The sequence below is a fragment of the Amblyomma maculatum genome, chromosome 10, assembly GCF_055883805.1.
Source record: "Amblyomma maculatum isolate TAMU_Amacu chromosome 10, ASM5588380v1, whole genome shotgun sequence".
NCBI lineage: Eukaryota > Metazoa > Arthropoda > Arachnida > Ixodida > Ixodidae > Amblyomma > Amblyomma maculatum.
Window position 1 is genome coordinate 44581139 of NC_139353.1, and position 16619 is coordinate 44597757.

The 16619-nt window shown below is 47.7% G+C and overlaps 1 protein-coding gene across 5 annotated transcripts in view; it reads right to left on the reverse strand.

Annotated features, from left to right (window-relative positions):
- Positions 1-16619, reverse strand: part of LOC146176305 (calpain-B-like) — a 97215-nt gene that overhangs the window by 67056 nt on the left and 13540 nt on the right. Inside the window, exon 1 of one of the 5 annotated variants that reach the window (XM_084582645.1) lies at positions 7278-8396. The exons of 2 other annotated variants lie outside the window; for them this stretch is intronic. In XM_084582645.1, coding sequence (XP_084438771.1) covers positions 7278-7352 — 75 coding nt within the window. In that variant the 5' untranslated portion in view covers positions 7353-8396. Of the gene's footprint in view, positions 1-7277; positions 8397-16619 lie in introns of those variants that run through there. 2 more of the 5 variants (XM_084582639.1, XM_084582642.1) reach the window with 2 other exon arrangements.

The following is a 16619-nucleotide window of genomic DNA, read 5'->3' on the forward strand; positions in this document are numbered from 1 at the left end:
TACTTTCTAGTTTCCATAAATGCAAAAACTAAGTGAAGCTATTAAACAAAACAACAACTTGTTCTACAGAGTATTCTAGTTGACTATAGTTCTGCTCAATCCTATCTCATTTTGCCAATCCGTTATTCTGACTTCGGATTGCAGCACATTGTTCCTGCTTTCGCGCACTCTACTTTGTTGTCTATTGAAGGAGTGATGGCGCACTTTAGTAAAAGTAATTTCGAGAGTAATTAATTACTTTGCTGCGAAATTACTCCCAAAACGTAATTCACTACATTACTAAATTACCAAACTGAAAAAGTAATTCATTACATTACAAATTACCGAAATAGTAATTAAATTACAGTAATTTCATTACTGTAATTCAATTACTGCCATGTCTGGGGTGGACTGCCTCTTCTTTTACTTTCTTTGCGTTATTACGTTCACATTGCACTCCCAGCATTGACTTTGCGTCCACGGGTTCACTTGAAGCTTCGTCAGCGTTTTCTCGCCCCTACCAAAACGACGAATTCCTATATTGTACCTCGCTTTTCGCCTCACGTGTACAAAAGCTGCGAAGCCGCTTTTGTTTTATCCCCAAGTCGTGTTATATGCGAAGAAACCCTGTATTGGGGACGTACATAAATGAGGCATTCATTGAACGTATTTCGCGAAAAGATTAATGACGAATTAATTGAACAAACCTAACGCACCTTCTCGTACTCTTAAACATGCGTGGTAGATATTCATTCCAATTATTAATTTTTCGTTCCGGCTGGGTTGTTTAGGTACAAAAATTCACTTGTGTTTAACAACAGCACACAAAACAAAAACAAACGAACAAAAAGCACAGTTTCAGCAAGCTGCTTTGTGCCCACACCTTTTTCAAAGCTCTGAAGGTCAGTTATGATTATGGTTTTAAGGAGCGACATTTAAAAGAACTAGAAAAAAAAATTAATCCAATTTCATAAGTTCCAGTATCGTCCACATATGAGCGCGAACATTTAACTGTATACGCAGCTGTCTACTGTTCACTGAGCATCGATTAGTTTAATTACATCGAGAGTGCTACGTAACATATATGTTCAAACTAAATGTTTTTGGAAAAAAGCAAGCATATTTTTAAAGATGCTGCAGGATGGTTGGTTGGTTTGTGGTGTTTAACGTCCCAAAGCAACCCAGGCTATGAGAGACGCCGTGGTGCAGGACTCCGGAAATTTCGACCACCTGGGGTTCTTTAACGTGCACTGACATCACACAGCACACGGGTGCCTTGCTTTTCGCCTCCATCGAAAAGCGGCCGCCGAGGCCGGGATTCGATCCCGCGTCCTTGAGAACAGTAGTCGAGCGCCGTAACCACTGCGCCACCCCGGCGGGGTGTGCTGCAGGACGGAATGACATTAACGTGCACTGACATCGCACACCACACGGGCGCCTTGCTTTTCGCCTCCATCGAAAAGCGGCCGCCGAGGCCGGGATTCGATCCCGCGTCCTTGGGAACAGTAGTCGAGCACCGTAACCCCCTGCGCCACCCAGGCGGGGTGTGCTGCAGGATGGAATGACATCATTACTATGCAAGTCGTTTGTACGCTGTCCGCTCCCTAGCGCGATTAACGAATCGCTTTGAGAAAGTATACCAGGAAAATAAAGCATGACTAGCTCCAAATATCAAACCAACTGTCCAAATTTCCAAAACCAAATATCCAATATCCAAATACCAAAAACAAATATCAAACCCGACTATACATCAGCTATGCCGCATTGCGACGAAGAAATGTTTCAAGCAGGAGGTATTTCCGTCAACGACAGCAAGCAATCGCGACCGCAGAGCAGCGTCGCGACAATGTGCCGGAGTCGACGACCGTCCCTGACATTCGAAGTTACTCGCAGCTGATACACAAACACAGCTGCATGTCAAAGCGGGTGCGATGCAAATGCGTGCGTATACGCGGCCTTTATTGTCTCCGGTTATCGGCCCCGCTCGCTCCGATATAATACGAAGAGACTGCTGACCTGAATGAATCGATTGACACAATCGAACACGCAGCGCATAATCGGCACGGTATGCATAGAAACACGCGTGCAACTGTCGACTTCTAAGCAAGCATGGCAACAACAAAGCGCAGCTCCTAACTTTTCAATCAATCAATCAATCAATCGGATTGATTGGTTAATTTATTGACTGAAAAGTTAGGAGCTTCAATCATTCAATCAATTGGGTTGATTGATTAATTCATTGATTTATTGATTGATCCCATAACTTCAGAGCTACGCTTCGATATTGGTTGGCCGCGTGACTGGTCGGATAACTTGGTGGTTGACTGACTGCAAAAGAAAGTGGGCCACAAATCCGGCGACGCCCCCCCCCCCCCCCTAATATAGTAATAAAGCTAGCACCAAAAAAAGAGGCCGGGAATGACTCTGGAGCCCCCTCAATAGTTGAAAATGATGACGAAATCTTAAAAGCGAGCCGCCCTTTCCGGTTATAAGTGTGCAGTTGGAAGTGCGTCTACTACCATATATGGTGAAGATGTACAAAGTTATGCTGCCCCAAAGCAGCCCCCCCCCCCCCACAAACACACACACTTTCTTCACTTCCAGTAGGCGCGCGACAGACGATTTCAGCTTCAAATCAAACTGTCCCCTCCCGGCCGGCTACCGCAGCGAAGACGGCAGCGGCCCAAATTGCGATGCCGTCCGACACCGGAGCTTCCTCGAAAGTTTGGCTCGCGCACCCAGGAGCCGAGTGGGGGATGCTCCCACTGCCAAGGTCGAAGCTACCACAGCCGTGCGTTCCCCAGCACAATCGTGTAAGGGGGCCCTGAATTAGGGCAATTAGACGCCGTGCCAACTCTCTACGGCTTCCATTATACGAACCGTGTCGGAAGCGCGACTTCGAATCGAGGAGGAGAGGCGCGGGGCAGGACAAAGGAGGATCCCTGCTAACTTAGAAAGCCCACCTTAGTTACGCACTCTTCTAATTAGTCCCTCCAGGCGATCGTTAAGCGATAACGTTTTCAATGTCCGCTGGCAAAGTCAGTTTCGCATCTGTGTTTAAACGAGAATATCGGCATCTCATGTTTGCTTTCCACTCGACATGTTCTATTAGTCTCCACCTTCTTATCGCCCACCACTTCTTTTTTTCATCACTTACGCGCAATGCCATTTTATGGGTCAAGTTGGACCGCAATGAAAAGATGTCTTTTACCAGACTCCGTCTGCTATATAGATTCGTCTGCTCTTTATTTCCGAGCGAACAAAAAGGCAAGGTCTATGAGAGAATCCAGTTTATGTAACCGCCACCTATACTGTTTTCGACCTAAACTATTCTTCTTGCACATAGACGGATACCCTTCAGCGACAGAGTAAGAAAAAAATAACGAGAAAACCAATCAGCACGTGTGGATCTAATACGCGACATTACCGTTTTGGAGCGACGGGCGTCCTTGCGCTCGATAGAAGAATGCACCACGTGTATATACCTGCGCACAGGTATAGTACGCACAGGCGCGCAAGGGGCCAGGTGCAATCGCATGACGGGCTCGACCCACATCGACCGCATCCCAATCTCGCTCGTCAATCAAACGCTCCCCGGCGTATCTTGTCTGCGACTGAGGAAAACAACGAATGGCAGAAACTCATAGAAAAAAAGCACTGCGGACAAATGTGGACACAGGACGTAACAACTACATGAAAAATTCCTTTCCTGCGCCCGATTGCCCACACTCTCCCAAGCACACTAAACGACTTCACAAAGCGACACATAACCGTAATGAAACTAAACAAAAAATATGTCTAAAGTATTACTGTAAACAGCTTGCCTCAAAGATAACAGCCTAACGTTTATAACCTGGTTCTTTATATATATATATATATATATAAACACGGGATTTCAATGCAAATTGTCCACAGAAACTGCTCCTCTGTTTCGTGGAGCAAGAAAACGTGCTCCGGATCGGTGATTAGGATTTGCCGTTGAATTCGCCCATGCTTGTCCGGAAAATTTCCTTGTATTTTTTTTTTTTTTATGATATCGAATATTTTACCGAAACCATCGCTTCGCGTGAAGCCGCCCGTAAAGAAACGCCGCCGCTCTTGGACGTTACCAAGCGACTGCCAGCAATGCCGTAACGAAGCGCGAAATAATAGAGTTACGGCGCGAAATAATAGAGCGCGGTAATTTGTCTCCGTATCAGCTAGACAATAGAAGCAGCGTCGTCGTGCATGGCCACACAATTTCATTCCTGTCATCTATGCAGGGCAATCAGCCGGTATAGACACGCCCACAACGAAACTCAACAATTCAAGCTCCTGTCCCCTGAGCTGACAGTCACGTAACCTGACAGGAGAAGAGTGTCAACCCTATTTGCAAGGGGGATGTAACAGAATGGGACAGGAAAATGAATTCAGGTGTACGCGTTAATTCGTCACATGAGCCATTTAGACGGGTCATGCGACAATAATGCTACGTCGTGACTTCCTTTCGTGCAGGAGATTATCGTAGGGGACATGTGGGGGTGTGGCTGTAACAGCACACGTTGAAAAGAAAAAAAAAATGCGAAGGCGTTATCAATCTGTCATAGATTGGATCCAGGACTATCTAACAGATCGTCACCAGTTTGTACAAATAAATAACTAGAACTCACAAATAGTACCTGTTACCTCTGGAGTACCGCGAGGTTACGTACTGGCGCCAATATTATTTTTACTCTTTATAAATGACCTTCCTAAAAATATTCTCGTAAATATCAGGCTTTTTGCAGACGACTGCATTCTTTATCGTGAAATTAATTCATCTGAAGATCATATAGCTCTAAACAACGCATTGGAAACAGTGTCACAGTGGTGTACAGAGTGGCAGATGGTGCTAAATGTTAATAAATGTGTATTCCTGCCGATAACAAGAAAAAAAAGAGTGCCTGCATTTTCCATACAGTATAAGCAATACTTTACTAACCCGAGTCAGCAAACACAAATATTTTGGCTTGATACTCACGCATAACCTAAGATGGGACGTTTGCCTCGCACGTTTGCCCCACCGGGGTGGTGCAGTGGTAAGACGCCCGACCACTGTGCCGGAGTTCCCGGGTTCGAACCCGACCGCGGCGGCTGCGTTTCGATGGAGGCGAAACGAAGTGGCGTCCGTGTGCTGTGCGATGTCAGCGCACGTTAAAGATCCCTAGGTGGTCGAAATTACTCCGTAGCCCTCCACTACGGCTCCTCTTTCTCTCTTTCCACCTTCACTCCCACCTTCATCCCTTCCCTTACGGCCCGGTTCGGGTGTCCACAGAGCAAGTGTGACAGTTACTGCGCCTTTCCCTTCCTGTGAACCAATTTAACTTTAACTTTTTAACTCGCACGTCAATACCGTAACAGCAGCTGCTACACGAAAGTTATTTTTCCACCCGAAACTAAAATGTTAGCTTACAATGCCTTTATAAGATCAACAGTGGAATATGCAAATGTCGTATGGTTCCCGGCAACTAAACAAAACATAAAAAACTAGAAGGAATACAACGGAAGGCGATAAGGTACATCTTTAACAAATATAAAATGACTGACTCGCCAACTCACCTACTTAAGAAAGCCGGCATGCTGAGTTTGGAAAAACGCGCAGTACTAGCACGTCTGAAATTTCTGTATCAACTCGTGCATAACCACTTTAATATAGATACATCAAAGTACATCGTCATCGAAGATACAAGACTCACGCGCTATAAACACTCTTTGACTATAAATGAATTTTCTTGCCATTGTGACAGTTTCAAAAACTCATTTTTCCCCCTTGCAATTAGAGAGTGGAACACCTTGAAACCATCAATAACACAAAGTTAAACACTGGATGAATTTGTAAAGCTAGTGGAGGATCATTTACACACAAATTCATGAATGTTCATCCAAACAGTTTCCTTGTCAGCATACATTGATAACTTGCAAATTGTACTAATTCCTTATTGCTTTGTTATTTCCATTCTGTGTCCATTCATATACCTTTTTCTTTGTTTTCATGTATCAATAGTTCACTGTACTTTTTACTGTACACTGATCATTGCCTTGCTTCGTTTATTTCTGACCGCAATCCTCCTTTCATTCTAAATGATTGTTCCTGCCTTTGAAAATGTTCCAAATATTGTCTGACTTTTTGTATGTGTTTTGTGCCCTGCCTGTAACGATCCCGCCCGGGATTGTCAGTATTCCTAAATAAATAAATAAATAAATAAATAAATAAATAAATAAATAAATAAATAAATAAATAAATAAATAAATAAATAAATAATATGCGTTAGCATTAGGTCTTCTTGTTTCGAGAGCGAAGGTTGCCAGAGTAACATATTAATCGACTAACATTAACTGATTGACCCTCCATATACAATAGCCAACCGCCGGGTTGTTTCCGAGGCAACCATCCACAGGAACCTCCTCTGTCCGCGGTGGCTACAATCCGGGTCCTTTCGGCGGCAATCACTTTCACTCTCTCACCTAGAATTGGGAAGAGTGAAATGCTGTCCTGTATCCGCTTTTGCACCTGTCAACCAGGAGGTGTCACACACAACGTGACATACGCCGATGCCGACGCTCACTCAGTGTTCATTCGCGATGCAACGAGTTTTCAATTTTCCGAAACCAGATATTTGTGACATCACGCCTATCAGTGTGCACCCGCATTCGTCTGCAGGGGTTCCTGTCACCGTAGATGTCTAGATGAAAACTAGGGCGTGAAATAACTTCGTAACTTGGAAGAAATGGCATCTGACGTAATAATTATTAAACGCGATGCTAATAACGTGCATGCCACACTGCTTGAGGTGCACGCAGGGAGCGTTCTCACAGACGGGAAAATAATTCGAACTCCTCTTTTGTGGCACGGATCTCTGTCATCCAGAAGAATCATATATATATATATATATATATATATATTCTTTCAATGCTGCTGTAACATGGAAACGCTTCAGTGACAGCTTCGCCTCTCCTTTTGTAAAAACGCACCACGCAGTATTTTCGGAAAGGGTGTACAGTATCCCTTCGGGTGAGCCCATCAAACGCCACTCCAAGCAGCCTAAATTAGGCGTTTGACCAGACGGGTGAGCTATATCCGGAGATAACCCTTTGTAAACATTGCACCAGTATAAAGGACAGAAAACAAAAGAAAATATCTGCAGTACGCCTGCATTTTCAGACAGGACGTTCTCTACACAAGAGCGATTGAAACCGTCTCCTCTGCCCAGTTTTTTTTACACTGGTACACTGTTCGCACTTCCCAAATATCCCTGCAGTGTCAAAAAACATTTGCTTACTTTATAGATAGGCGATTTTGTGTTCCACGTGTTCCAGGATAGGCGGCGACCCTCCACGTTCACTCCGAGACCCATGGTGGACGGCGTTTAGAATAGTGACAGACTGACAAGGCAATGACCGCTCTGTGAATCGCGTGTGAATGAGACTTCTCCAGTCCACACCCCGCAGTCAGATGATAACCGCTGGCTCGTCACGTTGGGTCCCGCCCGTCGTCTTCACAGAGAGAACCGGTGGGGGCAGTCAAACTAGGCGCCAGGGTTCCGGTCGAGAATCGAGCAATAACTACACACACACCACCACGGCGCGACAAAAAGATTGTCTAGAGCTGCCGGCACGTAGTCACCGAGGGAGATGTGGAAATGTTAGTCACCCGTGCGCAGAGACCGTAGGACAGCCGTGCGGTGAAAGCGGAACAGAACACGCTGATCTGTGCGGAGAAACAGCTCCGATTTCAGTCCGAACGTTAGTCTGGCGACGGCGACCACGACTGCACCACCACACCGCAACACACACTCGATGCACCCGACCTTGGGGAAGAACCAGGAAGCCGCAAACGACGACGAACGAGCGAGCCGTGCCCCTACAGCAGCGGAAGGCGGGTGTGGCTTTAAAAATATCCCACGAGACGAAGAGGGTCGAACACGCAAGCCAGTGCGGCGAGCAGATGTCTGCCGGCGGGAAACCAAACCGTTCGGTGACAGACGCCCGCCGTGTATACGTGAATCCCCGTTAGTTGTAGCCGTAGCGGTTGTAATCGTTACGGACAACGAGCGATGCCGGTGTCCCGCGCAGCCAGGTACGTGCGATGAGGCGCGCAAAGCTCGACAGGTGGGTCGTCTCTCCGCTTCCGCTGCAACGCGCGCTCACGACCGGCTCGACAGCCTATGTCACGGCCAGACACCCGCAGCATATGCGAGCTGCCTTTCTGCTGGCTGCGGGGCTGCGGAAAGTGCCAGCGAAGATCGGGAAGGCTGCACCACGACGAACACGGGCGGCTGAAGCAACAAGTGTGCGGTCGCGCGATGTCCACGCCGCGCTGTCCGATCGGGAAACGCCGCAACGTTGAAAATCTGCTCGGCGGTGCCCCCCAGCGAAAACCACGCCGCCGGCCGAGCGAGCCAAGTAGGACGCCAGCCAAGCGGCCAAGCGACACTAGCGACGCCGTTTGGCATCGGCGGCAGAGACGGTCGCTTTCGAAGAAACGACGTGGGAAGAGCGGGTCTTTGCCTCCTCACCGCCGTGATTCGGCCTCCTCCCTCTTCGCGATGCTGGGTTGCCCTCTGCGGTAGAGGCCCCTTTCCTCTTCGCTGGGGGTCATCACGTGACCAGATATCCAGCGCTTGACCGATATCCGTGCTGCTGGATGATTCTCCTCGAAAGCAAGGCCAGGGGTGGGAGCACGCTAGAACGATTTGCGGCTCGACTGCTTTTACGAGGAATCTATGGGATTCTATGGGATGCTGGGGGTGCGTCATTACGGCACGGGGAGAGAATTCCGGGAAGCAGCGGATCTATATTTGTGTGCGTAAGAAAATAAAAAAAAAAGGGGGGGGGGGGGGGTGCCCGCCGTGTGCAGCCATTCTTTGAGTTTAAATCACTAATGTATGAGCAATCCTCAAAAATTCGCTTTTCCAGAAACGCAGTCGGTCACAAAAAGACAATGTGCCACAATGTAAAGAAAATTATGTTTGGTTTGGTCTGTGGGGTTTAACTCCCCAAAGCGACTCGGGCCTTTCTTTTCGCCTCCATAAAAAAGCGGTCACCGCAACCGAGATTCGATCCCGCAGCCTTGGCCACAACAGTAGAGAGCCCTAACCACTGCATACCACGGCGGAAAAATGATATCGTATAAGGCAAAATGTTTTGCGTTGGGTTAACACAAGTACTCTCTGTTGCTTATATACTACTGCCATTAGCAATGCTGTTTACCTGCTTGGTCTTTAATACGCGCCTTTCTTGGGATAGCAAACGTCATAACAGTATGCATTGTTACAGCATTACACTATTCGCAGTTCCAAAGATATCACAGAAAACTGCTGTACTCCGAAATATAAACACTGTTCTCTCTCTCACCTACCACCACCCACCTAGGGGCAGAAACCCCGCCAGCATTTAAGAGGGGTCCGAGACCCTCAGTGCTCGAATGTTAGGGACTGGATAAATACGAAGCTGGTCGACATTTTTAATTTTCTCTGTGGTTTTCAGAACATTTCTTCTGTATTGTTTGAGCAATTCCTTAGTGAGTTTTAATAAGACCATTAACATATTTTCTAAAACCAAAGACGGAGAAATGAATTTCTCCTCTTTATACAAAACGATGTGTGTAGCATGCTACCAGTCGCTTTCTCTCCCTCCCTCTATTTCCCTTTCCGCGTGTGATCGAATAGACCCAGCTCCGATGGAGCCAGACTTAAAGCACTGCTCCCCCCCCCCTTTCTCCCCCCGCACACACACACAGAAATCGGGAATACAATTAGAACTCCGCCTCTAAGGATGTGACGCAGCGTCACGTGCTCCAGTCTGCGGTTTTGTGTGTGTGTGTGTGTGTGTGTGCGTGTGTGTGTGTGTGTGTGTGTGTGTGTGTGTGTGTGTGCGTGTGTGTGTGTGTGTGTGTGTGTGTGTGTGTGTGTGTGTGTGTGTGTGTGTGTGTGTGTGTGTGTGTGTGTGTGTGTGTGTGTGTGTGTGTGTGTGTGTGTGTGTGTGTGTGTGTGTGTGTTTGCGGATCCTCGTTCGCGTAATACCGCGGACAAACGTCCGTGAAAAACACTCGTTGTGATTTTGGATTAGATGCGCAATGTGAACCAACCTTATTTAACACACGAGAGGCCTCAAATCCAAATTTCACATCCGGCGCGAATGTTCTGAAACTATACTGGCCAAAGAGAGAGAGAAAGGCTACGGTAGTTTGGCTGCCTTTCACGTGTTGCAAAAACTTTCGTCCCTGATAGTATACGCATTTCGCTACCCAATCACTAATTCGTTAATTTGTGCCCCTATTATCTAAAACATGCTCTTCAGAAAAGTCATAAGCTACCACCGACTAGGCGAAAGACGACCCGACATAAATATAAATCCCCGCTGCAACCAATCCCTGAGGGTTCGATTCGCATCTCGCACTACCGAGTTGGCAGCTCGGCCACGTCACGTGGTCTTGTGACATCACACACCCGCCGACCAATCAGTGCCCGCGGCCATGTCACGTGCCAACCACCCGGAGGCATGCTCATGCTTTTTAGCGGACGACGCTGACCTCCCGGGAGCCTAAACGTTGTTGCGTTAAAAGCAACGAATTTAAACTGCCTTGGCTTACCAGCGTTACAGTTTGGGAGGTTCACGCTGTGGCGTTTAGATAACCTGCACGATTATTCTCGCAGAAAAGTGACCAACTAACAAACAGCGCGTTTGTAGTATATCGACGCTTCGTTGTACTGCAGAGAGAACGGAGTGAAGAGAAAGCGAACTTAATTCTACATCTTGGACGGTGCCCAAGAGGGAAGAAATCAATACATCGCCACGTGGTAAGGCAGACCGTTGAACCTCTGCTGTGCGCTGGCGTCTTGTTCAATTGTGAAATGACCCGCTCACATCGCAGTGCAGTCGTATCGTCGCTCAGTTCAAGGGCCTCCGTTAATATGGTTACGGAAGGAAACGACCCGCTCCATGCCCCAAGCTGTCGCATCAAAACAATATGCATAACTGGCGACGGGAAGAAACAAAAACATTACTTCTGTGGACGCGTGTCTCATCAAAGTGAATAAGCGAAACGGCACGAGGCTTATATAAGACGATGGGACAAACAATGCGCTGGCATTGTTTCACGACCAAGGGCCGTGGCAGTGCGGATGCAGCGACTGTATTTAGATCACTGAGCCGTGCTTCCATGCATTATCCTCACATGCAGCAGGTGGCCGACGTGCTTAAACTAACCATCGAAAAAGGACGGTGTGCTATCTGCATCTAACCAGACTGCGGGACTCCATGGTTACAAAACCTTTATTTATGCTGAAAGTCTGGCTCCATCGGAGGGAGGTCGCTAGTGATCCTAGCACCGGTGGAAAGGGAAATAAAGAAAGGGAGAGAGAAAGCGGGTGGTAGCCTGCTTCGCAATTTTGTACAAAGGAGAGAAATTATTTATCTGTCTTTGGATTTAAAAAAATGTGTAATTGCGCTTATTAAAACTCACTTGGAAATTACGGAAACAACAGAGGAGAAATGTTCTGCATGACAAAAATAAAAAAAAAAATGGCAGCCTGCTTGGTGTTCGTGCCGTCCTAATACATTCGAGCGCGAGGGTTCCCACATCTGTCCTAAATACAGGTGGGGGGAGGGGGGACTCAGAGCACCCGAACCCCCCCCCCCCCCCCCCCACCCCCCAACTTAAAGCCCCGCTTTTCGCCTCCATCGAAAAGCGGCCGCCGCGACCGATCCCGCGTCCTTGGGCACAACAGCCGAGAGCCCCAACTACAGCAAAAATAATGTCATACAGTACTTTCTGTACCTTGTATACTACTGTCATTGACAATGGTTTTGTTTTTATTACGCGCTGTTCTTGGGGCAGCAAACGTCGTATAAGAATATGCATTGTTACGGCATTACACTATTCAGAACAGAAGCTGTAACAGACTACTGCTGTACTCCGAAATATAAGCACTGTTCTCTCTCATTGCCTGTCTCCTCTCTCTCACAGAGAGAGAGAGAGAACGCAAGAGACTCACGTGATCCAGTCTGCGGCTTCCTTTGCGGAGCCTGGTTCGGGGATTATGACGGACAAAAGTCCGTGAAAAGCGCGTAATGATTTTGGACAAGATGCGCAATATGAACTAACCTCATTTAGCATACGAGAGCGGTCAAATCCAAATTGCACATCAACGCGTATGTGCTGAAAATACTGGCTTAAAAAAAAAATTAATAAGTCTACTTATTTTGGCTGCCTTTCGCGCGTTGCGGGAATTTCGTTCCTTGATAGTATATACATTTCGCTATACTCAATCACTAATTCGTTAATTTGTGCCCCTATTATCTCACACATATATGCTCTTTACCAACACAGTCATAAGCTACCAACGACTACGTGAAAGACGACCTGAGATAGATTTAAAGCACCGCTGCAACCAATCCCGGAGGGTTCGATTCGCATCTCGCCCTACGGAGTTGGCAGCTCGGCAACGTCACGTCTTCCCGTGACGTCACACAGACCGCCGGCCAATCAAAGCCCGCGGCCACGTCACGTGCCAACCACCCGGAGGCATGCTCATGCTTTTTAGCTGACGGAGCCTTAACGCAGTTGCGTTACCTTAGCTTACTAACGTTACAGCTCGAGGGGTTCACGCCGTGGCGTTTAGAAAACCCGCACGATTGTTCTCGGGGAAAAGTGACCTACTTGACTACAGCGCGCTTGTAATATATCGACGCTTTATCGTACTGCGGAGAGAACGGAGTGAAGAGAAAGCGGGAGACGATTCTGCATCTTGGACGGTGTCCAAGAGGGGTGAAATCAATACATCGCCACGTGGTAAGGCAGGCCGTCGAACCTCAGTTGTGCTGGCGCCTTGTTCAATTGCGAAATGACCCGTATGACATGGCCGTGTAGTGCAGTCGTAGCAGCTCCGTTCAAGGGCCTCCGTTGCCATGGTTACGGAGGCTAAACGACCCGCTCCAGCTTGAAGCTGTCGCATCAAAACAATACGCATAACTGGTCACGGGAAGGAACAAAAACATTACTTCTGTAGATACGTGTCGCATCGAGTTATCGGAACGGCACGAGGCCTAGAGGAGACGAATGGACAAACCGAGCGCTGACATTGTTTCACGTCCAAGGGCACTGGCAGTGCGGATGTGGAGACTGTGTTCAGATCACTGAGGCGTACTTCCATTTCCATGCATTATATTCACATGCAGCAGGTGGCCGACGTGCGCAAACTAATCACCGCCAAAGGACGGCGTGCTGTCTGCATCTAACCAGACTGCGGGAATCCATGGCTACAAAACCGTTATTTATTTTGCCTTATTTTTGTCCAGCCAAAGACGTTATATAAAGATGTGTTTACAAACAAAGAACAAAAGAAGTGAAAAATAAATAGTAAACCATTATAGAAACACCATTCTCATGATTTGTATTGTTAGTAAGAACCGATATGCTTTCAGCGGGAGTGCTTCGATACCCGAGATGTAATAGGAATAAACGACTGAGAAAAGGCTTCCGACCGACTTATAAGTGTGAGCGTTAGAGCAACTGAGCTACTAGTTCGCCGTACAGTAAACAGGCACAGGAGGCTAGTGGCAACAACCAAACTTCAAGGCTATATTTCGTTTCGAATATATTAGCTCTCGGTTGTAATTCCTAGCGAATTCTTCTAGCGGGGGCATATCAGGGTTATTCGCAAAAAAAAAAAATCACGGAGATATGCGGTGTGGATATATGAAGAAAAAATCATGCGACGTGGACATGTGGACTAACAACCAAAGCTCGAAATGTGGGGCATAATGGACATCAGGTTAAAGCCTGCAGATTAATATCGACCACCCGCGGACACTAAACGTGCCCTGCCACCGCACAACACACGGGCGGCGTCTTCGAATTTCGCTCACATCGAAATGCTGCCGAGATTCGATCCCGCGACCTTTGAATCCGGACCTAAACGCACTAGCCACTGAGGGACTGGACAGGCCTCTGCCATGCATGACACGTAACGAGGCTGTTGCATCTTTTTAAAGCAAAACCCACCAAAAAACAGCGAGATAATTTTGCGGCATGATGATGATGATCATAAAAACAATATATATATATATATATATATATATATATATATATATATATATATATATATATATATATATATATATATATATATATACACATACAGGGAAGATACGGGAGCGGTCCTTAAGGGGCCGCCCCTTACAATTACAGGTGGTCTCCCTCTTACGAGAGCCCATTGGCGTCGGCCGCGACCCGAGCCCGCCTGACCAAGGCTACTACGTATCCCTCACAGTGCGGACATTTCCCCGCGAAAGCGGGGTCAAAGTATTTTAATAATGCTGGACGCAGTAAAGTTTTGGTGTAAAGGCGAAGGAAAATGCGCTCCTCCGCCTTTGTAGGGCTTAGGATAGATTGCATGGCTGGATTGATAGAATTGAACTATTTCTTTGAAAGTGTAAGCGGGATTGGGTTCGGAGTCCACTGTTCTAGACTGTCGCGACAGTTCGGCTCGCGCATGAGCGACTTGTGAAAACGCCGCTTCGGTAGAAACACGTGCGCTTGCCACACCCACTTTCTCGATCCGGCGGCCAGAGCAAACGCCGAGCCCGCTAGCGTCGAACACAAGAGCGCGAGGCAGGCGAGTCAACGCTAGGAACAAAGCCACGCGCCGTGTAAAGAGCTAAGTTACAGGAAGAGGTTCAAAGTGTAACGCCTTTTCTCGCGGTTATATCAATTCCCGACAACGGAAACATAAAACGGCTGCAAATATTTAACATCCGCCAGCGCTAAGCTACCCTCCCGAACCTCCTTCCTGCAGTGCCCCTTCGAGCGAGTCATCCTAGCGGAGTGAGAGAAAGAAGAAGAACGAAGCCGCGGAGAAGCGCGGAGAGAGGGGGAGCTAAAAACACAAGATAAGCGAGCGGGAAAAGAACGAAGAAAAGAGGACAACCTTGACGGGACCCGGTCGTGCGTCGCCTTGCCACGGCCGGCCTTGCACGACACACAGCGCCACGGCTCCCCCTCTCCCCTTGCGCAAGAATAGAGAGGAAGCTGTCCGCGCAGGGGAGAGAGCACGGTCGGTCGACCGGGTAATTAAATGTGTGCATCTGTACCTGAAACCCTCGAATAAAGTTCAAAACCGGAACCTTTGCTTCTTCTGGACAAGTGCAGTGAGCCTAACTACTCAGCAACCCGTCGTGGAAGTTTCAAAGGACGTCAGGCTATGCCCTCTTTCCCTCCTCCATCCAGTGCCCATCAAGAGAGACTGCCGCAAAGTCGTTACTGTCCTCGTATTCATTTTTATTTAAAACAGCACGGCACCGAAAGTGGCACCAAATGGGAATTGTGTTCATCACAGCTGTGCAGTTAAGTATAGCAATTAGGTGAAAGTTTGGGAAAGTTAATGGCTATTGTGCACACCACGAGCTGTTTGTAGGCACGCATTTGTGCGAGTTTCTACAGTACGACAAATGTTTTTACAATGCCAAAATCAATCGGTGAGGAAAACGGTTTTGCGTAATGTACGACATGCCTTCACTATGCCGCGGGGCTATAAATTTCGCGATCTGCTATAACAACGCTCGTTTCTCGAATCCCTGAAGTTACTGCGAAAAGGACCTGAACCGACCAGTTCAACTAATACTGCGCTCCGCACAGCGCATGTGATGGTAGGTCTGTCCATGTGGTAAAGGAAAACGAAGACGAAATATCCTCCGCGCAAGGACTGAGCGGTTAATCGAACCACGGCGTGAGGCAACCGGCTTGCGAAAAAGCCTTCACGTCTTACCGATTGCGTTCAGACGTGTCTTCATCGGCTGAGCACCCCCTCACCCCACCCTTACCGCAACTCTTACTTCTAAGAAATGCTATTTTCTCACTACCACCCAAAGAAGCAGTTCCAAACTAGTGCCACGCGTAGAAGCGTCTTATTTCTGAGCAATTACATCGTATGGGCTCCCTATACCGCATTTCGCGATGACCACACATGATAGCTTTTAGGTGTTGCGACTACTGCAGTGTGCACCCGAAGTGGCAACACAGGCACGTGCACGAGTTTTAAGACAAAACGCAATAGGCGAATACAAACGCCCTATTCATACACAGCTCAATGAGACCTTTGCAGTCTGCACTTCCGTCAATTGTGTTCAGGGACTTCACATGCGGACTTGGGCGCGGCAACATGCCGCTTTCTTCGCTGCAGTCTCTCTACCGAGGGCGCCCGCGGTACGGAACGGCAGTCACGTGACAATGATGACGTCGTGGTTCGGCAGGTACCCCGCAAGCTGGCTTTGCCGCTCAGCTGCTCTCTCCGCCTGAACGGCGGCGTTCGCCACAGTGCACACAAACGCGCAGTGAAGTCAGCTCTAACGGGGAGAACTTCTAATTGGTTCAAGCAAAGGCTGGTGCGACTGTGAATTTCAGGACACGCACTGGATTTGAAGGCCTGGCAACGCAACACCTTAGTACTTCCAGTATGTCGACATGCAAATGAGGTCGTATGTAGCTTATAACTGAACGCCTTCTTAACACGTGGTTTTTTTTTTTCTTTCTGATGCTCGAATAGCAGCGCGACGAAGCAATAAAAGCTGCTTATAGCTCCCTCGTATATCTTCACCACAGTACCTGGCGCATTATCATGCGT